Below are 23,000 nucleotides of genomic sequence, written 5' to 3' on the forward strand. Positions count from 1 at the left end.
TCATTTTCATGATTAAAGTCCTTTTTTTAAAAAAAAATTTTTTTGGGTGTTTTGATGTTTTGGCTTTTCTAGACAGGGTTTCATCTGTGTAGTCTTGGCTGTCCTGGAACTAGCTCTATAGACTAGGCTGGCCTCGAACCACCTGTCTCTTCCTCCTGAGTGCTGGGATAAAAGTCCATTTTTAGTAATACTTTTATGACTTACTTGAGTATTGGATAGAATTTTGTTAAAATATGTAAGTCATTTGATTTTTTATTTAAATCTGAGGAATATTTTTTCCAGGTTTAAAATTTTCAGGACTTTGTACTTACTGTGGTTTGTGTTACTATAGGAACTAATTGTTAAAAAGGCTGATGGTTTGTCCTTGTTTGATTTACAGGGAGACATCTCCACACACATTTCAGCTAGACTTATTCTTCAATAATGTGAGCAAACCCAGTGCTCCAGTGTTCGATAGGTTGGGAAGGTATGTATGTACTGACCACTCTATCAGAAAACTCACTGTGTCGTGCTACGTGGATAGAAGGGAGTGTCTGGTGGGGACACGAGAATGAGGGTTTAATTTCCTCTGTGGGCGTTATGAAAGAAATGCTGAACTGAGAGATTTTCATAAAAGCTCAAGTGTGTGAAATAATAGCCATCTTTTGTTTCTTGTTACTTTTGCGTATGTGCATCATAAACACGTCACTGTTGCCGGGCGGTGGTGGCGCACGCCTTTAATCCCAGCACTCGGGAGGCAGAGGCAGGCGGATCTCTGTGAGTTCGAGGCCAGCCTGGTCTACAAGAGCTAGTTCCAGGACAGGCTCTAAAAGGCTGCAGAGAAACCCTGTCTCGAAAAAACAAAAAAAAAAAAACAAAAAAAAAAACCACGTCACTGTTGTGTGATTTACTACCAGCCTGGTCTGGGAAAGGCAGCTTTTTGATTATTAAAACTTCTGTTAGCAGCAAGAACTCGTACTTGGTGGCTCTTTTACACTACTCTGCTGCTTAGCTTGCTTCATGGCCAGCCTGTCAGATTAGATTTAGCAGTAGATACACCCTTTTTAGATTACCTAATATGTGGTAGATGCTAAAACTGCGTGTTTGCTGCCAGTGTAACCATTGAATAAGTTTAGTAAGAACTCATTATAACATGAAAAAAAATTAAAGGCAGTTTAAAGATGAAAAAAATATGCCTCTATTAGGAATTAGCAACTTTACTTATTCTTTCCTGATTCTCGTGATTTCATGGGTGATTGCATTGACAATTTAACATTTTTAAAGCCCAGGACTTTAGACAACTAGGCACATGCTCTATGCTGAGGTGTAACCCCAACTGTAGAGTATTTCCTCAAATTTTGGTCCTAGTGTACTTTTTGGGGAGCAATGCTAGGGGTTAAGTTTAGGTCTTTGTGCACACCAGGGAAACACTTATCACAGAATGACATCCTCAGCCCATAGAGTATAATGTGGTTCTCTGTCTGTCTGTACATTAAATTTATGTGGAGGTACTTTTAAAATCTTAGTGTGTGTGCTTAACCCAAACCAGTTACATCAAAGTCTTTTGTGGCTTGAAAGTATTTGATATTTGACTACATTGAAATATTCGAAAGTAGAAAAACTTGTAGAAGTATTTTTTTGTTTTTAATACCACTCATTTCCAACCTAGGCACCTCAATATAAAACTAAGTGCTGGTGAAAATTGTTTTCCTTGCTGATTTTGAGTTATTAAAAAAAAAATGAACAAGTTCTGTCAACATATCAACACTTAAATAGGTTAAAGTGCCTGACAGGTGGTAGATTTCAGACAGTGAGAATGCCCAAAATAATCAGTGTGCTGAACTGACGAGAGTGGACTCTGAGAACCAAGGCTGTAGGGTTATCCCCGAAACCTTTGTAACACTCGGTGTGTAGATTACAGCAAATTGTGTACGCTAGCGTCAGCCATGCAGGAGCAACAGAAGCTCCTCCTGTTCTTGGGAGGAAAAGAATTTATTAGCTGTTCTAGTAATGTACGTTTTGTGTACTTTTAAGCAGTTCTTAAGTATTACGGAAGATAAAAACATAGGACGCTGCACACATGTGCTGTAGGCCCAGGTCTGTGTCGGGAACCCAAGGTTCAATCCCAGGCCCAGCCCTGCAGCCGCCCTGCAGCACTCTCAACAGCCTGGCTGGTCTGGGGCTGAGACCCCAGGACTTAGCACAGCCATCTTTGTTAGTTTCACATGTACGTGTACATGGCATGGTGAGGGTGTGTCCGTCAGAGCACAGCTTTGTGGACGTGGCTTCCCCTTCCACCTTTGTGTAGGATTGAGTGCAGGCCGTCAGACTAATGTGTTAAGTGCTTTTTCCCAGTGAGCCATCTTAACAGCCAAAACTTTGTAATTTGTAAAATTATTACTTGATCCTTTGTGTTTATTCGTATCCCTTTTTACAGCCTGGAATATGATGAGAATACGTCTATCATCTTTAGACCAAACTCAAAGGTAATTACAGATATTACTGTTTTGCCTTGTTTCTTAAGTTCTTACTTCTGCTCAGGTTTAAATACGTCAGTGAGACAGAACTGGACCCTGTGTTCGGATGTTACCTCTTGTCAGCATCTTGCAGTTAAAAGGTGGTTTAAAATGCTGTTCTCTGTCTACAGAGCTTGCACAATTTTATGATACATTTGAAATAAAGTATGGTTTTAAAACAATAAACTACTGGGTCTGTAGAGATGGCTCAGTGGCTAAGAGCACTTGTTGGTCTCACAGAGGACCTGGTTTTGGTTCCATCCACGTGATGGGTCATAGCCATCTGTAACTCCAGTTTCAAAGGATCTGACACCCTCTTCTGAGCTCCACAGACACCAGGCACACATGTGGTACACATGTACACACACAGACAAAACACCCATGCGCACAAAATAAACAAATCTGAAATAAAGAGCTTTGAGACCTTTCTTCTGTGGTTTCAGTCCCGAATCTGGAAGAAATCAGCATTTAGTCTTCTCTTATATTTGGGTAGACAAGTTCATAGCCTTCAGGACTGTAGATTATTACTGGATACTGCTATGTTCTGTTAAAGTTTTTTTTTTTCCTTAAACAGATTTATTTAAAAAAAATCATGTATCTGTATGTGGGTATGTTTTTATTGGTGTCCCTAGATCTCCTGGAGCTAAACTCACTGGCAGTTGTGAGCTGCCTGATGTGGGAGCTGGGAGTTGAACTCAGGTCCTCTGCAAGAATAGTACTTGTGCTGGATGGTGGTGATGCATGCCTTTTATCCCAGAATCTGGGAGGCAGAGGCGGGCAGATCTTTGTGAGTTTGAGGCCAACCTGGTCTATAGGAGCTAGTTCCAGGACAGGCTCCAAAACTACAGAGAAACCCTGTTTCAGAAAATCAAAAGTCTCTTTATTAAAGTTTTTTAAAATATATACTTTTCGTATTATTTTACATCGGTAATTTCCTTATGCATCAAATATTATTGGAGACTCATGTAATGGAAGATCTGAAATACAGAAATGAAGTGTAACCACTTTGACTCTGGGGTATGTGTGTTTAATCCTTTGCATCCTGTTTATACAAATTTATCTTCATCACTTATCTTCCTTTCAATAGGGTTCTGTTTTTACTTTTTATTTATATTGATTTTTAAGAATTTTCTTTTACTTTTGGCTGTTGAAGAGATGGCTCCGTGGTTAAGGGTGTGTCCTACTCTTGTGGAGGACATGAGTCTCATCCCCAGCACTCCTGTCAGGTGGCGAGTGGCTCAGACTGTCTGTCGCATCTGACCCACAAGAGCACTGCACTCGTGTACACACACAAGAGCACTGCACTCGTGTACACACACAAGAGCACTGCACTCGTGTACACACACAAGAGCACTGCACTCGTGTACACACACAAGAGCACTGCACTCGTGTACACACACAAGAGCACTGCACTCGTGTACACACACAAGAGCACTGCACTCGTGTACACACACAAGAGCACTGCACTCGTGTACACACACAAGAGCACTGCACTCGTGTACACACACAAGAGCACTGCACTCGTATATACATACAGGCAGACTCACTAATTAAAGAAAAATAAAATATCTTTAAAATTAAAAAAGTACTGGTTTGTGTGTGTTTGTGTTGGATGTGTGTATCTGTGTGCATGTATGTTACCCACGAATGTGCTGATAACCATGATGGTCCGAGGAGGGTACTGGATCCCCTGGAGCTGAAGTTACAGGTGTTTGTGCCCCACTCTGGGAGGACTGGGATCCATTCTTGGGTCTTGTGGAAGAACAGCAAATGTTAAACACTGAGCCATTTCTTTAGTCCAATTTTTATTTTTTTAAGACCGGGTCATGTGTAGCCCAGGATAACCTCAGGATTACTAAATAGCCAGTGTTGGCGTTTCAGTTCTGATCCTCCTGCCTAGTCTTCCAAGTGCTGGTATTACAGGTGTGTACCACACCCGGCTTTGCAGTGCATATCTGCTTAGAGTTGGTGATGGGTTCCTGGGGATAGACAGCCTTTGAGTCTGTCCAGGTGGTTGATGGCTGCTTTTGGTCCTGTAGTGCCTGCAGAGGGCTTTAGTGATGCCTGCTGCTTCACCTTCAGCCAGGAGGGCAACTGAGAAGGGAGTTTAGAAGACAGGGGCTTTGGTTTCTAGGACAAGTTGTTCCTTTTTTTTAAATGTAAAAACAAAAACTTTATTATTAAAAAAGTTGGAGCCAGGCAATGGTGGTGAACACCTTTAATCCCAGCATTCAGGAGGCAGAAGCAGGTGGATCTTTGTGAGTTCGAGGCCAGCCTGGTCTACATAGTGAGTTCCAGGACAACCAGGGCTACAGAGAGAAACCTTGTCTCAAAACAGAAAGAAAGAAAGAAAGAAAGAAAGAAAGAGAGAGAGAGAGAGAGAGAGAGAGAGAGAGAGAGAGAGAGAGAGAGAGAGAGAGAGAGAGAGAAAAGGAAATGAACAAAACATCACACACCCAAATTAAATAGATTAAAAGTCTGAATATCCCCATGAGCTTTACAGTTAGAACAGGAACTATGAAGCTCCACATTAAATTTTATACTTTCAGTATCAAATATCTTTGTGTAGTAATCCACCACTGAAACAAACAAAAAATCCATGACAGAATTGGAACTTAACAGTTATCTTTATTTACCTCCTCTTCATAGTTGGCGTGCATTGCCTTCATCCAGCTCTTGTTGGTCTTTGCTGTCTGTCTGAGGCAAGCTCGCAGCAGCCGTCTGCCTTGCTGCCCACGTGCTGGGCTGGCAGGTGTGCACTGCCGTGCCTGGTGCAGTGCCGGCTACTGACACGCCCACGCTTTGTTACGGATGATGATGTGACTTCCCTCCACAGTTGGTATGTGGAGCCAGGGATTCAGTTCTGGAAAAGTGCAGTTTGTCATATCTGTTTAGTGCGTAAGGAAATATCGAAGGCTAATGGTATTGTCTTTGATCTTTTGGGAAGAAAAAAAATTGTTTTAAGAAAGACAAGTTTGCCGTGCAGTGGTGGTGCACACCTTTAATCCCACCACTTGGGGAGGCAGAAGGAGATGGATCTCTGTGAATTCGAGGCCAGCCTGATCTACAGAGTGAGTTCCAGGACAGCTAGGGCTACACAGAGAAACCCTGTCTTGAAGAAATAACCTCTTCTCCAAAAAGGGGACAAGTTTATTAAATACTGCAAGGGGTAGGGGCGGGGTCAGTGGGCTAGATAGTAACCCGAGTACCACCGGAAAGTTTCCCTGTGAGAATCACTCATTCCATGGCCAGCATTTGTTAGCATCTCACACACCACCAATTCTGATGGGAGAAGTGCTCGACACTTTATGGACCTTTATCATTCTGGAGACCGCGCATACTGTGGGCAATGTATTCCCCTGACTCTCAGCTAGTTCACTCTCAGTTTTCTTCCTTGCCTGGGAGCTTGTCCATGCACTTTGAACAAAGTCCACATAAACTATAGACAGGAAGATTTGGTCTTAGCATGGGTTAGGTGCAGAAATCTGGAGGACCATATAAAAATCTGTGCCTCTGAGTGACTTTCACCAATATTTGACTTTTCCATTTTCCGGAATGCTTGTATTTATTTTTGCTTATTTTAATTAAAAAAAATACTTATTTTTTAGCCAGGTGATGGTGGCACACGCCTTTAATGCTAGCACTTGGGTGGCAGAGGCAGGTGGATCTTTGTGAGTTCGAGGCCAACCTGGTCTACAGATTGAGTTCCAGAATAGCCAAGGCTTCACAGAGAAACCCTGTCTTAAAAAACCCACTTTAAAAAAAATGTATCTGAGTGTTTTGCCTGCATGTATATCTGTGTACCACATGCACGCAGTGTCCATGAAGGCCAGAAGAGTATATGAGATTGCCTGCACCTGGAGTTACAAATGGTCATGACCTGACTTGTGTTCTGGGGATAAAATTACAGTCTTCACTGCGGCCATCTCTTCAGCCTCCATTTTTATTTTTAAAAAAAGATTTTATTTTTAATTATGTGTATATGTGTGTATCAGTATATGGATATGTGCATTTAAAGCATAAGTGCAGTGCCTCCGGAGACCAGAAGGGACACCAGACTCCCCAGAAGCTAGAGTTAGTTGTGAGTCCCCTAACATGGGTGGTGGTAACTCAACTTAGGGCTTCTGGAAAAGCCGCAAACACTTTTAACTACTGAGCCAAACTTCCAGTTCCTTCAGCAGTGCTTTCAAGACTTTAGCTGAACTATAAACTAATATCACTTTACTTTTGATATATTAAAACATTAATTTGAGATCTTTCACCATCTCTAAAAATCAGGTAAATACTGATGGTCTGGTGCTAAGAGGCTGGTACAACTGTCTGACCCTGGCAATCTACGGATCAGTAGATAGAGTGATAAGCCATGACAGAGACTCGCCACCACCTCCTCCTCCACCTCCACCTCCTCCCCAGCCACAGACGACTTTGAAAAGGAATCCAAAGCATGGTGAGAAGTTCAGTTTGCTTTCCCTGCTGAAACTGTTCGGTTCTGTTCTAGCCAGAAAAGCCAATGCACCTTGTATGGGATCTCACATGGTATTTGTCAGTCTCCTGTTCTTGTCAGTAAGATTTTATTTTTAGTTCTTCTTCCTCTGTTTTTCTGAAGAGCTAGCTTGCTTGCCTGCTTTTCAGACAGGGTCTTAGTGTATAGTGCTGACTGGTTTAGAACTCACAGAAATCTGCCTGCTTGAGGTTGAAACTAAAGATGTGTGCCACCACACCTGGTCCTGGAGCGTATTCTAGTTAGTCCACGGCTAGCTGGCTCTCTCTGCTTCCTTTCCTTCCTTCCTGTATTTCTTAAAATAATGCAATCCCAGTAGTTAGCCCCCCCCCCCGTGTGTGTGTGTGTGTGTGTGTGTGTGTGTGTGTTAAAGGCAAGGCCTCAATCTGTAGCCCAGGCTGGCCTCTAACTTACTGTCTTTCTGCCCATGTTTTTGATCTCTGTGATTATAGATAGGTAGGTGTCACAATGTCTAGTTTATTAATTTTTTTCTTTATTTAAGTAAGATCTCTGAAAGAATTGAAGAATAATTAGGAAGTTTGGTATGCATTCCTGGAATATTTATATATATATTTTTTTAGGAGTAGATTTCAATTTATTTGAATGGATTTCTCTCTCTCTTTTTTAATGCTTTACTGTTTTGTACTGGTAAAACATTTTTATTTCTTTAATTATGAGTTGTGTCAGAGCATTGTGTGTGTGAGAGAGAGAGTGTGTGTATTGCGCTTGCTCTCTATGAGGTGCTGGGGTTCAGACCCGGGACCCCTGCTCTGAGCTCGTGCTTTGTCTCTAACCTCTCCCCAGTTCACGGCACAGTTCATTAACCTGTCAGCCGGGCGGTGGTGGCACACACCTTTAATACCAGCACTCGGAGATCTCTATGAGTTCACGTCCGGCCTGGTACATAGAGTGAGTTCCAGGACAGGCTCCAAAACTACACAGAGAAACCCTGTCTCTAAAAACAAACAAAACAAACAAACAAATAATTCTTCATATTTCCAGGGTGTTACCTAGAAATATAATTTCTTAGACTATATTGTGTTTTCGTTTGTGGACAGTTAGAAATTCTAGATTTCTAGATCAGTTAGCAAAGTTTTTATTAAATATCCAGGCAGGAAAAGTTTGTATTATCGTTCAGTTTTGAGGATAATAAGTTCAGATGATAAAATTTTTTTTCATGAATTCATTTCAGTATACTTTAATAATTTGAACACACTGTTTCCCATATAGCTGATGGGGAGAAAGAAGATCAGTTTAATGGAAGCCCTCCAAGACCCCAGCCTCGCGGACCAAGAACTCCTCCAGGACCTCCTCCCCCTGATGATGATGAGGATGATCCTCTGTCTTTGCCAGGTGTAGAATCTCTGCTAGGCTTTCCACCCACTGGTGATATGTGGTGCTTCTGTTTGTTTTGTTTAGTTGTTTTGTTTGTTTGAGACTGGGTTTCTCTGTGTAACAGCCCTGGAACTTACATTGTAGACCAGGCTGGCCTCAAACTCACACAGATCCCTGTTTTTCTCTGCCTCCCAACTTTTGGGATTAAAGGCTTGTGTCACCACCATCTGGCTTGTTTTGTTTATTTTTATTTTTTTTTTTTTTTTGAGACAGGGTTTCTGGCTGTTCAGGAGCTCATTTTGTAGACTAGGATGGCCTGAAACTTGGACATCCACCTGTCTCTGCCTCCCAAGTTGTGGGATTAAAGATGTGCGCCACTATGCCCAGCTCATATGCTTATTGATTAAAGAAAAGCACGAGGTGATCGAGTCTTATTGATTGCCCCTTCTCCCCAGATTCCCTCATCCTGTCAGGTATTCTTTTTGTTTTTCCTATTGGCAGAGCAACTTGTTAAAAAAAAAATCAGTTGATTTGAAGCTATACCAACAGTGCTTTGAGGGTAGAGTATTAATGTAACATGATAGTACATAGCACTGAGAAATAAGTAGTATGCATTGGTTTAAAGAACAAACCAACTTACTAATTTAAAAACTAAAAGTTTCATATTGCTGCAGAGCATAAAATACTATAAAATTGCATATTTTATTAATTGTCTGTAAGTGAAGTTATATAGTATATACTCTGAGTGAGACTTGTTTTTATTTTGAGTCAAGATTTTACTTAAGTCTAGGCTGGTCTCACTATGGAGGTGAGAAACTCCTTTTCCAGGTGCTAGGATTAGAAGCATGTTTTACCATAACAGTCTTTTTTTTTTCTTTCTTTTTTTTTTTTTAAGATTTATTTATTTATTATGTATACAACATTCCTTCCATGTTTGCTTGCATGTCAGAAGAGGGCACCAGATCTCATTATAGATGGCTGTGAGCCACCATGTGGTTGCTGGGAATTGAACTCAGGTCCTCTGGAAGCGCAGTCAGTGCTCTTAACCTCTGAGCCATCCCTCCAGCCCGTACCATAACAGTCTTAATAATAATCTACCATCTTTTTAAAAGAGCATTAGTGATCTAAATCATCCAACATGCATTATGTGGCTGTAGGCTCCAGTCCTGATGCCTTGTGATATCTAAACCATTGAATAATCTGCTTTCAATCTCCTTTTCCCAGTGTCTGGTGACAAGGAAGAGGACGCCCCCCATAGAGAAGATTATTTTGAGCCCATTTCTCCTGATCGGAATTCTGTCCCCCAGGAAGGTCAGTATTCTGATGAAGGGGAAGTGGAAGAGGAACAGCAAGAAGAAGGAGAGGATGAAGAAGATGATGTGGATGTAGAGGAAGAAGAGGATGACGATGAGGATGACTGCCATACAGTAGACAGTATCCCTGATGAGGAGGAGGAAGAGGAAGAGGAAGAAGGTGAAGAGGATGAAGACGGTGAAGGTGGGAAATGCTAATTAGGACTTCTCCATGTTGGTTTGAGCATTGCAGAAGTTCACAGTCGCAGTAGATGCGTTGGAAGAGCTGTCAGTCATGTAGTTTGGCCTTAAGACATGATCGCAAATGAGGTTTCTGTCTCTTACTCTTTGTCAACTAACTTTTTATGCGACAGTGTTACCCTTCTCTTTAACTAGCTCAAAGTGTTGACGCTGTCATTTCCTTGTGGAGAGGTTTTATTTGGCTCATGCATTTGATTTATCAGGGTTAGCTAGAGAAGCAGAATTTAAAAGTAGGCTGTTTTTAGAATAAGCGATGAGATATCGTAAGCTGGGCCAACTTTCTAAAGATAGATGGCACAGAGATACTTTGACAAAATGCTATGATATTTTTAGAAATTTATCTGCCTGTGTAGCTCAGTTATAAGTACATGTGGCTGAAGTTGCAATCTTTAATTAAGTTTAAGTTTTATTTTAAAAACAAAATGAAATATTTGAGTTAATTGGTCATTGATTTAGTTAATTGGTTAATTTGAGTTATAGGTGGTTGTGAGCCCCTAATATGGGTGCTAGGAACTGAACTCTGGTTCTCTGGAGAAGATGTAGGCGCATCAGCTCATATAACTTTTTTCCCCTGAGAATACTTTATCTTGTTATTACATTGTTCTCTTTTCTTTTTTATCTTTGCACATGTATGTGTATATATGTTGTGTGTGTGAGACTAGACACATGTAATTGATCAGTTAATTCAAATATCTTAAATTGCCAAGAAACAACATGCAGTACTAAACATTTATACAAAGTAACAATCTGCCTTGGCTTTAAAAAAATAGTGAGGGTTGTTTTAGGATTACAGGGGCATTTGTGGGCTAGTATGCTACAATCATTTGTGAGCTCACAAATGCCCCTGTAACTCTAAAACAACTCTCACTCTCATGATTTTGTATGATATACACATAATTAAATTACTAAGTGATACTTTTTTTTTAAGCTTTCTCCATTCCCAGATTGCCAAATAGTCATATTTAGATTTCTTGTGTATGACTGGCAGATGGCTATGTTTTCTTAGGCAGGACAACATTGCAGAGGTAGCAAGAATGAACATGTTAATTTGACTTGGAATGTACCCAGCTTGTTGGAGAGTCAGATCCCAGAGACCCGTCTTTTCCAAAAGCCTTGTTGCTAAGGACTGTCAAGAGAGGACTGGAGCAGTTGTCTGGAGACGTTTACTTTTTTGGGCCATTTTTGTGCACTTTTACTTTTTTTGTTTTTGTTTTTATTTTTCAAGACAAGTTTTCTTCTCTGGGTATCTCTGGCTGTCCTCCTAGTTCTGTGGACCAGACTGGCCTCTAACTCACAGAGAGACCCACCTGCCTCTGCCTCCTGATTGCTGAAGTAAAAGGCACGTGCCACCACCGACCAGCTTCACCGACCAGCTCGTTTTTTTATGGGGTAGGCTGTAGTATTGTTAGGAGATAAGATGTACCTATGTCTTTGCTTTAAGTCTGTTTTGATACAGAGGGAAAAAAACCTGCTTATTTGTGATTAACAAAAGAGGCTTTCTTTTTCTTTTTCTATTTCTTTTCTTTTCTTTTGATTTTTCAAGACAGGGTTTCTCTCTGTAGCTCTGGCTATCCTGAAACTTGCTTTGTAGACCAGGCTAGCCTTGAACTCACAAAGATCCGCCTGTCTCTGCCTCCCTAGTGCTGGGATTAAAAGTGTACGCCACCACTGTCCAACTAAGAGGCTTTATTTTTAAGGTGGGCATGGTGGTGTTTCCTAGGTTGGGGAGGGAAGGTCGTGACTGGAGGCTGCTTGCATCACACAGCAGTTTGAAATGTAAAAGAGGGGTGGGGGGTGTGGGTCAGGGGTAGAACATTGGCACAGTGTAGTGATGAGGTGAGCCGGCTGCGCCCCGCCGTCCAGTTAGCTTTGCCTGAAATAATTACACAGAAACTGTATTCATTTAAAACATTGCCTGGCCCATTATCTCTAGCCTCTTCTTGGCTAACTCTCACATCTTAATTAACCCATTTCTAATAAATCTGTGTATCACCACGACTCTGGCTTACCGGCAAGATTCTAGCCTACGTCCGTCTCGGGCCGGAGAGCCATGGCGTCAGCCACACTGCCTTCTACCCAGCATCCTGTTCTTTCTACTCCACCTAGCTAATTTCCTGTCCTATCAAAAGGCCAAGGCAGTTTCTTTATTTAACCAATGAAATCAACACAAAACAGAAGCCCCTCCTACATCAACACAGCATTTATGAGGCTCTGGGTTCACTCTCAACACACAACACAAGTAAACAACTACAAAAATAATAAGAGAGAGCTTTATTTAGGCAAAACTCAGCTTTTTGGGTTGTGTTGTTTTCCATAGTGCATTTGACTTAGCAAATCTACTCAGACAAGAAAATATGCATGGAACAGTCTAGCTTTTGGGTTTTTGTTTTTTAAATAGAATTTCACTATGTAGCCCTGGCTGTTGTAGAACTGAGTATGTAGGCCAGGCTGGTCTCCAATAAACAGAGATCTACCTGCCTCTGTATCCTGAGTGTTGGGGTTAAAGGAGTATGCCATCATGCCCAGCTAAGTATTTATTTTATTTTTAATTCTGTGTAATTTATTTGTGTGTCTGTGTATGGGTAAGTTTACATTAGTACAGGCTCTTGAAGAGGCCAGAAGAGGTCATTGGATCCCCTAGAGCTGGAATTATCGGTGGTTGTGAGCCCCCTGATATGGGTGCTGGGAACTAAACTCTGGTCCTCTGGAAAAGATGTATGAGCATCAGCCCTTATAGCTTTTTTTTTTTCTTGAAAATACTTCATCTTGTAATTACAGTGTTCTCTTTCCTTTATCCTGGCGTGTATGTGTGTATGTTGTGTGTTTGAGTAAGACGTGTGTGGTTGTCACAGGACAAGTTTAGATGTCAGTTCTTGTCTTCCACTTTGAGACAGGGCTCTTGTTGACAGCTTTGTATATTCCAGGCCAACTGGCCCATACATTTCAGCATTTAGAGTCCTGTGCTTGAGTGGCAGGCACTTTACCAACTGGGCCGTCTCCTCAGTCTCCCTCTCCCTTTTTTTTGGATACAGTCTTTTAAAAAAATATTTTTATTTTGTATATATAGGCAATTTGCCTATGTGTATGTCTGTGTACTACATGCATACAGTGTTCACAGAGGACAGAAGGCATCAGATTCCTTGGAACTGGATGGTTGTCAGCCACCGTGTGGGCACTGGAAATGGGATTTGGGCACTCTGGCAGAGCCACCTCTGAGTCATAACTCCGTCCCTGAGAGAGTGTGGACATATCGCCCAGGCTTGCTTGGCACTCACAGCAGTCCTCTTGTCTTCTAAGTTCTGGGGTTACTGAGTACCATACCTGACTTGTAATATTCTCACTTAATTTTAGCACTTATTTATTTTTTTTAAATCTTAAAAATAACCTCAGGCTGGGCACGGTGGCACACATCTTTAATCCCAGCACCCAGAAGGCAGAGGCCGACAGAGCTCTGTGAATTCCAGGTCATAAATAATGAATATTGATTATCAAGAATAAGTTTATTATTTATCTCAAATAAATAAATATAAATAAGTAATTGAATAGAATTAAATTAAATCTTGGCCCTACAAGATAGCTCAGCAAGTAAAGGCACTTTCTGTCCAATCTGTCGACCTGAGTTATCTCCCCGAGAGTAAGGAGAGAACTGCCTTGTGCCAGTGTCCTCATCTCCACACGTGCTGTGACACGTGTCCCCAGCTCCAGTAAACAAGTACCTAGTGTATTTAAAATCCTCTAAAGAGGCTGGAGAGATGGCTCAGTGGTTAAGAGAAGACCCAGGTTTGGTCCCAGAACCCTCGTGGGTAGCTGAGAACTGCCTGTAACTCCTGGGGTGTCTGACACCTGTGGGCACTCATGCACATATGTATACACAGATACATGCAAAGTTAAACATAATCTAAAAACATTTAGATATTTCAGAAGTTAAGCTTCATTTCCTCCCTTCTAAGAGGGGTTTTTGTTATTTTCAGTTTCTCATTTTTGTTAGGAAAAGGGGTCATCACAGAGTCAGTTATAGAGCTTAGCAGGTATAATAGAAGAATTTGTTAATAAGCTTATCAGTAATTATCTTATTATATATTAATAAGTTTATCAATAATTATCCTATTAAAGTTGTCAATTCTTATGAGTGGGGGCAAAAGTTGATTTTTTTTTTTTTTTTGAGGAAATCAGTCATTTAGAATGCTTGGTTTACTACCCAGAAGGTTATTGCTCAACAGAGCTTACGTAATGGATAGGAGTGATGCAGTCCTTAAGTGCTGTTTAAACTTATTTTTAGGGGATGATGGTTACGAACAGATCTCTAGTGATGAAGATGGAATTGCCGACTTGGAACGTGAAACTTTTAAGTATCCAAACTTCGATGTTGAATATACTCCAGAAGACCTGGCGTCTGTTCCTCCCATGACGTACGACCCGTATGACAGAGAGCTAGTGCCACTCTTGTATTTCAGCTGCCCATACAAGACTACTTTTGAGATTGAAATCAGTAGAATGAAAGATCAGGGTCCAGATAAGGAAAATTCAGGAGCAATAGAAGCCTCAGTGAAGTTAACTGAACTGCTGGATCTCTATCGCGAAGATAGGGGCGCAAAATGGGTAACGGCTCTCGAGGAAATTCCAAGTTTAATTATAAAAGGATTAAGCTATTTGCAGTTGAAAAACACAGAACAAGACTCTCTCGGTCAGTTGGTGGACTGGACAGTGCAAGCTTTAAACTTACAGGTAGCCTTTCGCCAGCCCATAGCCCTAAATGTCCGACAGCTCAAAGCTGGGACCAAGCTCGTGTCCTCGCTGGCAGAGTGTGGGGCTCCAGGAGTCACAGAACTGCTGCAAGCGGGAGTGATCGGTGTATTGTTTGATCTCCTATTTGCTGATCACGTCTCATCTTCCCTTAAGTTAAATGCTTTCAAAGCTTTGGACAGTGTCATTAGCATGACAGAAGGAATGGAGGCTTTTTTAAGAGGCACCCAGAGTGAGAAAAGTGGCTATCAGAAGCTTCTGGAACTCATCCTTCTAGATCAGACTGTGAGGGTTGTCACCGCAGGCTCAGCTATTCTTCAAAAATGCCATTTCTATGAAATTTTGTCAGAGATTAAAAGACTTGGTGACCATATAGCAGAGAAGACTTCATCTGTCCCTAACCACAGTGAACCTGATCATGAGACAGATGCTGGGCTTGAGCGAGCAAACCCGGACTATGAGAATGAAGTGGAAGCCTCGATGGACATGGACCTGTTAGAGTCCTCAAACATAAGTGAAGGTGACATAGAGAGGCTTATTAGTCTCTTAGAGGAGGTTTTTCACTTAATGGAAACTGCACCCCATACAATGATCCAGCCGCCTGTGAAGTCTTTCCCAACAGTAGCACGGATTACTGGACCTCCGGAGAGGGATGACCCATACCCTGTTCTCTTTAGGTAAGATGCACATGGTCTTGGGAAAGATACTTCACAAATATCTGGAGGTAATTTTCTGTGGTGATGTTGGTCTGTCATGTACAGTACATAAGGATTTTGGTATTTCAGAATAGGTGTTCAGTAGCAAACTCAGAAGTCCACTGGTTGGAATGAGCCTGCGTTGTGTTGGTTAAAGCCACACTAGGAACACGGATGCTTGTTCATAAGAGCAGTGCTTGTTCAAGTGTGTCTGTAAGCAGAGTAAATGAAAGCTGCCGCCTCCGGGGACGTGGTAGAGAAGGACGGCATGGGAAGGAGAGAGCCCTTTTTACTCTACTACAAAACTGGGTGTTGCCAATGTAATTTCGTAGTCCTGGTATTGTATCTTTGGCGTTTATCATCTGTTTCTGTCATCTGTCTTTCAAGTTAGGTGATAATATAATTTTGCCACTGTTAGTACCTCCTACAGTGATCCAACCCCATGAGGATTTTACTAATCCGTAGTACATTTTTGCTTTGTTTTAATGCTTGAAATGCTGTCTTCTGGTATTTTGCTTATAAGTTTTGAACTAACAACAAATGGAAATATAAACCTTTAATTATTTTTGTAACTGGTTTTTGCCTTGCTTTGGAACAAGTGCATTGTTAGTCAGTAGACACTTGTCTGCTCTAGCATCTGTACCTGGCCGTTCCTGGTTTAGCTGAAGTTGTCCAGACCCATTTTACTTTCCCTACAACAAAGCCCAGAGTCTTGTGTGGGCTCTGGTCTGAGAGCTTGTCTTGGGAGAGTGAGATAGAGTGGGGAAGGGCTAATAAAAGAAGCGTTAGGATACTTCTTATTGTGCATAAATGGGGCTCATTTCCCTGTGGTTTCTCTGAGGACCTGTCTACAATATGTCCCTCCTTATCCCACTGAATGATTCGCACGGGGACCCTTGTTCACCAATCCTTTCCCTCGTAGGTTGAAGATTGGCCACTAGGCACTCCTCTCTCCTTCTGAGCAATCTCATGGCTTTCAAGAAAGCTCTGAGAAAGGTAACAGAACCAAGCAGACCCATAAGGCCAGACCGAATTGTGAGAGGTCAGTGACGGAGCACTGGGGAGCACGGATCTGTTAGCAGAGGAGAGCAGAGTCGGTGACGGAGCACTGGGGAGCACGGATCTGTTAGCCGAGAGCATAATCGGTGCTGAAAAGGAAAACAGCAAGAATGAGAAGCAGGGATGGTGGCAGCACAGTTAGCAAAGCAAGAAATTAGAGCAGAAACTAGGATCAGGAAGCAGTGAATGGTCTCTTTAGCCAAGTATACACGAGACATCGCAAAAGTGAGGGCGGGAGTCATGTAGTGAGCGTTTGGTGTGTGGATTGCCGCTAGAACCCTGGGAGAATAGTTTTACCTGTAGCAGTAGGCGATGAAGTGTGGAGATGTGGAAGTTGTGTGGGTGACTCTTCTCAGATACTTGGTCACAAAGCCAAGTAATAGATGAGAGGCAGGCTCTGGGGGTGTAGCTCAGTTGGTAGGTTCTTGCTTTGCTTGAGGAAGCCCTGGGTCCCATCCTCAGAATGTATTTCCTTCATTTGGAACGTGGGGGCAGGAAGATCACGAATATCATGTCATCTTTGTGCATTCAGTTTGAGGTCGGCCTGGACTATGTGAGAACCTGTCTCAGAAAATGAAGAGATAAGGGAACAGCCAGAAAGGTGTGTTTGTCAGGGATGGGAAAGCACAGCGCATTTGTAAACTGGGAGAATGACAGGGTTTGAAACTCAGTAAGGAGGGACATGTGTGTGACGTGGGAGGAAACGATTAGCTACTGGAACAGGGTTTGCTAGGAGATGGGGGCCAAAGAAGTGTGCCAGGTGTGCCGTGCGCTGAGACGCAGAGGCAGCAGAATCTCCAGAGTTCCAGGCTAGCCGCCATTTGAGACCCTGTCTAAAAAGAAACCCAGCTTTAAAAAAGAAGTCTTTGGCTACGGCAGGAGTGTAGAAACCATGTGACTGTGAAAATCCAGTTACTTTTGTAATATGGAGAGAGACAAAGAAACCGAGGCTTTGCTGCTGGTCACTTGGTTTCTCATGGAGCGGGAGGTGGAAAGTTGTGGTTTTTGGATTTTTTTTTGGTTTGTTTTTCGAGACAGGGTTTCTCTGTAGCTTTGAAGCCTGTCCTGGAACTAGCTCTTGTAGACCAGGTTGGCCATGAACTCACAGAGATCTGCCTGCCTCTGCCTCCTGAGTGCTGGGATTAAAGGTGTGTGCCACCACTGCCAGGCTATAAAGTTGTATCTTGTTGGTGGCTGAAGGTTCTGAGTGAAGGAAAGAAAGAGCTGTTTTCAGTTGTTGAGGAGAAAGTAGTAATTAGCTGCTTATTAAATGCCATCCCTTCCCACTCCAAATGGAGAGAAGGAAATGAAGGGCGTGGGTGCTGCGCTGAGGAATTAGGAAGATACTGACTGTTAGGAGTAGCAGATCTGAGTAATGTGAAATTTTACACTGCAGGATGACGGTGACGGAAAAGTCACTGGAGTCGCTGGGTAAATGAGCAGATCTAAAATTAGAGTACTGGTTGCTAAATGTTTTCCTTGTTACGGTGGTATGTACCTAGAAGGGGAGAGCAAACGCTGTTGTGGGGAGTCTGGGAGGGAGGGAGTTCTAGCATTGGGACTTCATAGTTAAGAGGTTGTGAGAAGGAACTAACAGCATTTGGAGCTTTCTAGTCAAGGCAAGAATTGGAACTATGATTTTATTGCCGGGAACTTGTACATTAGGAGTTAGACATCTTGGAAAGAGAATCATTACATTTTGGAAGGATTTCTTTGACGTGACAGAAAGGACTCTAACCATACATTTGAGGGTCCACAGCATCAACCCCAGTATTTTCTAGCAGGAGTCAGACTCAGCATGCAGCTGTACTCAGCAAGGGCTCAGGCGTGCTAACAAAGGGAGGCACCTTAGCAGGCTTCTAGAGCTCGTGACTTGTGCAGAACCTGCTTGACACCCCTAGGAGCAGCCTGTAGCAGCGGGGGCATTACTACTTGAGTTAGAGACTTGACGCTTTAACAAAGAAGATGCTGTTTCGATGTGTCTGTGTGATGTGGAATGAATATATCAAACTAGTTGGCACTGGGAATCTGTTCACTACCTATAGTGTTCCAGAATTCTCTACATCCAGAAAGGAAGCAGATATTTTACATAAACTATTTTGTTTGCACAAATAACCTAGACATGGTGAGCCATCCTTAACTTTTAGGGGAGTAGGACTCTGTGAAATCCAGATTCACAGGTTTTAGCCAAGAGCCAACTTTACAAACTGGGTCTACGTGAGGCTTGCTGTGTTAACTATTTCCAGACAGTCTATTAGGAAGGTAAGGATGTCCTTAGGGCAGTTTTGTCAGTTTGAATTATCTTTAGGTTTCTAATAAGCAGTCACTGAGAATGTTTATTATGAATACTGTGATGTTCATGAATAATTGTCATGAATATTATGATAAAAATATTCTTGGAACCCCAATTTAATCAGTGGAAGGATTAAAGAGTTTGTTTTAGGGCCTGGAGAGATGACACAGTGGTTAATAGTACTTGTCCTCTTTCAGAGGACCTGGGTTCAGCTCCCAGCACTCAAATGGGGGTTCACAACCATCAGTAACTCCAGTTCTAGAGGATGTGGTGCCCTCTTCTGGTCTGTGTGGGCACTGTACACACATGGTACACAGACAAAATGCAGGCAAAACACTTATACACCAGAAGTAAAACTAAATCCTAAAAATTTAAAGTCATTTTTAGTTTTTGATAAATACAAATTCTGACCTTTATTGACTTATATCTTCGGTGTTTTAACAGGGTTCACACGCTCTCATGTCACGGCGTGTGACTGCGTGTGTGACGTATCAGATTGTCCTATTGAACAAATGTTCATCAAGTTACTCTTTGTTAGATTTCTTCCCATTTCAAAAATTTAAGGGGGGAGGGATATGTTTTTTTGTTTTGTTTTGTTTTTCTGGAACTCTTTGAACAGTTTCTATAAAAAGCTGACTTTAGAAGATCTCAGCTAGGAATGGTGGCATATTATAATCCCAGCATTCATGAAGGAGGACTGCCACATGTTGGAGACCGGCGTTGCCTACATATCATTAGGTCAGCCTGTATTTACAGTGCTTTACCCCGTTTCAAAAACCAAAAGGCAGCAGTAAAAATTGTGAGTAACGTTTACATCTATTTGTAGTAGTGGGTGCATTTTACCTTCTCTCCTCCTAACCTTATGTGTACTGGGGGCTCAAGAGCACAGGCCCTTTGAGAGGAGAGCTTGGTTCCCAGCTCCCATGTCGTCGGGTTGCTCACTGCTACCAGTAACTCCATCTCCCAGGAAATTGGCTGGCTCTGACCACCTCAGGACACCTCGTACACCAGTAGCCACGCTGTATAGTCAGCACAGACCATGATGAAAATAAAGGTAAATCTTTAAAAAGCTGTTAGATAGACTAAGAAGAGTTCTGGGTCTGACAGGGTGACTCAGTAGGAAAAGGCGTTGCCCCCCAGACTGGAGACTTGAGTTTAATCCCCAGAAGCCACATAATGGAAGGAGAGAATCAACTTCCTCAGGCTGTCCTCTGACTTCAGCACACACACACACACACACACACACACACACACACACGCACACACATATATTTTAAAAAGAAATAGTTCTGAAGCCAGAGCTTGGTGACTAACATCAGTGATCGTACGTACCACTTGGTTGGGCAGAAGTATTACTGTGAATTTGAAGTGAGCTGGCACTGCATAGTGACTTTGAGGCCAACCTGCGACCCTGACTCAAAATAAAAAAGGAATAGTTCTTACATTTGATGTAGAAAACAAAACCAAAAGTGTGTTTAGTTACATGATATAATTTGTAATTTGTAATATTTTTCTCTGGTGATACTAACTCCTATCTCTAGTAAATCTAAATCCACGAGATGTTTCTGCACTGTATAGACAGTATATTTCCTGGATACACTAATTCATACAGACTGGCATTTTATGAAGTAGAGTGAGACCGTAGTGAAAAAGGAGCGAGAACCGGAATCAGTGATGCTCAAGTAAAAAGAGAAGCCTGTCACCTGTCATGTCTTGAGGTCTGTTGATGATGCAGAACTTTCATTGACCTCCACAGAGGAGAGTTGGTACTCACATTGTAATAATTATTTCCATTTATGGGGAAAACTATTTCTGAAGATGAGAATTAAAGCCATTCAGATGTTTACTTTATCCAGTCTTGTGATTTTGAGTTAATGAGAAAGATTTGCTCCACCTGAAGTGTCTGCCTTGCCTTCCACAGGTATCTTCACAGCCACCACTTCTTGGAATTGGTTACGCTGCTTCTGTCAATTCCAATAACAAGTGCCCACCCTGGTGTACTGCAAGCCACAAAGGATGTTCTAAAGTTTCTTGCACAGTCACAAAAGGGCCTTCTCTTTTTCATGTCAGAATATGAAGCAACAAACTTACTGATCCGAGCTCTGTGCCACCTCTATGATCAGGATGAAGAGGAAGGTCTTCAGTCTGATGGAGCTGATGATGCGTTTGCCTTGTGGCTACAGGACTCCACCCAGACTTTGCAGTGCATCACAGAGCTGTTCAGCCACTTCCAGCGGTGCACAGCCAGTGAGGAAACTGACCACTCGGATCTCCTGGGCACCCTCCACAATCTTTATTTGATTACTTTTAATCCTGTGGGAAGATCAGCTGTTGGTCATGTTTTCAGCCTTGACAAAAACCTTCAAAGTCTCATTACTCTAATGGAGTATTATTCCAAAGAAGCCCTAGGGTAATTTCCTGCTTACTCCTTACAATCTCAATTACAGTAGAGAACTAGATCACTAATGGGATAGTTTCTTTACAAAAGAAGTGTGTGTGTGTGTGTGTGTGTGTATGTGTGTGTGTGTGTGTACACACTTACATTTATATGCTTGTCTAAAGATAGATACCATTTGTCATAACATTGTACTAATTAAGAATTAGACTAACAAGAACCTCTGTAATGTGGCTAGTAAGCAATGCTGTGGACTTTCCCAGCTGCTCTCAGTTACCTCTGAAAAGGGCTACTTACAGCATCCCTTTGCCCTGGGTAGAAGGAAATCCTAAAGCCCAGAAATATTTGCCTTAAGTATGATGCATTCATTCTCTTACTGTCTGTTTTCTAAACCATTCGTGGTGCTCTGATTCTGAAATTGCTTTGTTTAAATGGTATTAATGATATAAAGAACTGTTCAATAGGGTAGAGGATTTTAGCATATGAGACGAGAGATCTGCTCTCTTCCTAACTTATGTCATGGAAAATCAGACAAGATGGGACATGTTCAGGGTGGCATGGCCACAGTGTCATCAAAACAGTAGCGTATAACTGTCCCATTGCCCTGTCAGTGGGGACTTGATTCAACTCACTGTAATTATGAAAGCCAAACTCTAGTGGCGTCTCTGCCTAGCTGTAGTGAGTCTTTGTGATTCTGCACTGGAAGGCTGAGTATGTGGTACGTGATCACATTTGTTGCAATTTTATAAGGTTAGGTGAAGATTTTAAAGGAGACTGTGAAGTATATTTCCTAACAGTTGTTGTTAATGAAATATGCTCGCTAGTGTTTTATTGTTCATTTGTTCTTGTTAATTTTATTTCCCACTGTAATGTTTTTGAGTTTGTTTTTATATCCAGTTGTCTCTCCTTACCTATGGGTTCTGTTTCTATATTCAACTAACAGTGAATCAAAATATTTAGATTGCTTGGGCATGTTGGAGCACACCTGTAAATTTGAGGGCAGCTTGGTCAACAGAACGAGACCCTATCTCAAGAAAAAAACTAGGCTTGGAAGAAATGCTTCTGAGCCTGGCGTGGTAGTGCTTGTCTGTAATACCAGTATGTGAGGCCGAGGAAAGAGGATTGGGAATTCGGGCCAACGTGGATCCTATAGTGAGATTGTTTGCCCTTTTTGTCTTTATTCTGTAAACAATGCAGTAGCTATTCACACAGCCTTTACATTGTGTTAAGTATCCCAAGTAGTCTAGAGTTGACTTAAAACAGATGGGAAGATGTGCACATAATATGTGATACTGTGCCATCTTACACAGGGACTGGTGGCGCCATGGATTTTGGTGTCTGTGGGGTCCTGGAACCGGTATCCATAGATACCGAGGGACAACTGTTGATACTCTTTTCAGGTGACTGGAAAGTGAAGTGGAAGCTCTGTTGTTTTTCAGGAAGTTAGGTGATGTTGATAATGTTGGATTGTGAATTCCTTGATCTCTTTAAAAAAGCATACCAAAAAAGTATTATTCCTGAGAAAGTATTTTCATACCCCACACTTAAAACCCTTATTTTATTTCAGTGATTCCAAGTCTAAGAAGTCAGTAGCTTATAACTATGCATGCATACTTATTTTGGTGGTGGTTCAGTCTTCCAGTGATGTCCAGATGCTGGAACAGCATGCAGCGTCTCTCTTGAAGCTTTGTAAAGCAGATGAAAATAATGCTAAATTGCAAGGTATGGTACCTGGAGCTATTTTAAACATTTGTGATACATGAAGAGAAAAGGCTGGATTCTTGTTATGATTGCCTTTTCATATTTGTGTGTGTGTTATGTGTGTGGGGGTGTGTATGCATGTGTGTGCATACATAGGCCTAGAAGGTGACATCAGATGTCTTTCTTAACTGCTGTCCACTGTATTTGTTTGAGACAAGGTATCTCACTGA

The 23,000-nt window shown here is 41.9% G+C and overlaps 1 protein-coding gene across 1 annotated transcript in view; it reads left to right on the plus strand.

The window, feature by feature from the left end:
• The window catches only part of Virma (vir like m6A methyltransferase associated), a 65,083-nt gene that overhangs the window by 14,406 nt on the left and 27,677 nt on the right, over positions 1 to 23,000 (plus strand). The window contains exons 3-10 of the mRNA XM_038347426.1: positions 380 to 466; positions 2,417 to 2,465; positions 6,774 to 6,942; positions 8,227 to 8,349; positions 9,556 to 9,828; positions 14,164 to 15,304; positions 20,596 to 21,084; positions 22,637 to 22,791. Coding sequence (XP_038203354.1) covers positions 380 to 466; positions 2,417 to 2,465; positions 6,774 to 6,942; positions 8,227 to 8,349; positions 9,556 to 9,828; positions 14,164 to 15,304; positions 20,596 to 21,084; positions 22,637 to 22,791 — 2,486 coding nt within the window. The remainder of the gene's footprint in view (positions 1 to 379; positions 467 to 2,416; positions 2,466 to 6,773; positions 6,943 to 8,226; positions 8,350 to 9,555; positions 9,829 to 14,163; positions 15,305 to 20,595; positions 21,085 to 22,636; positions 22,792 to 23,000) is intronic.

Source organism: Arvicola amphibius, chromosome 11, assembly GCF_903992535.2.
Source record: "Arvicola amphibius chromosome 11, mArvAmp1.2, whole genome shotgun sequence".
NCBI lineage: Eukaryota > Metazoa > Chordata > Mammalia > Rodentia > Cricetidae > Arvicola > Arvicola amphibius.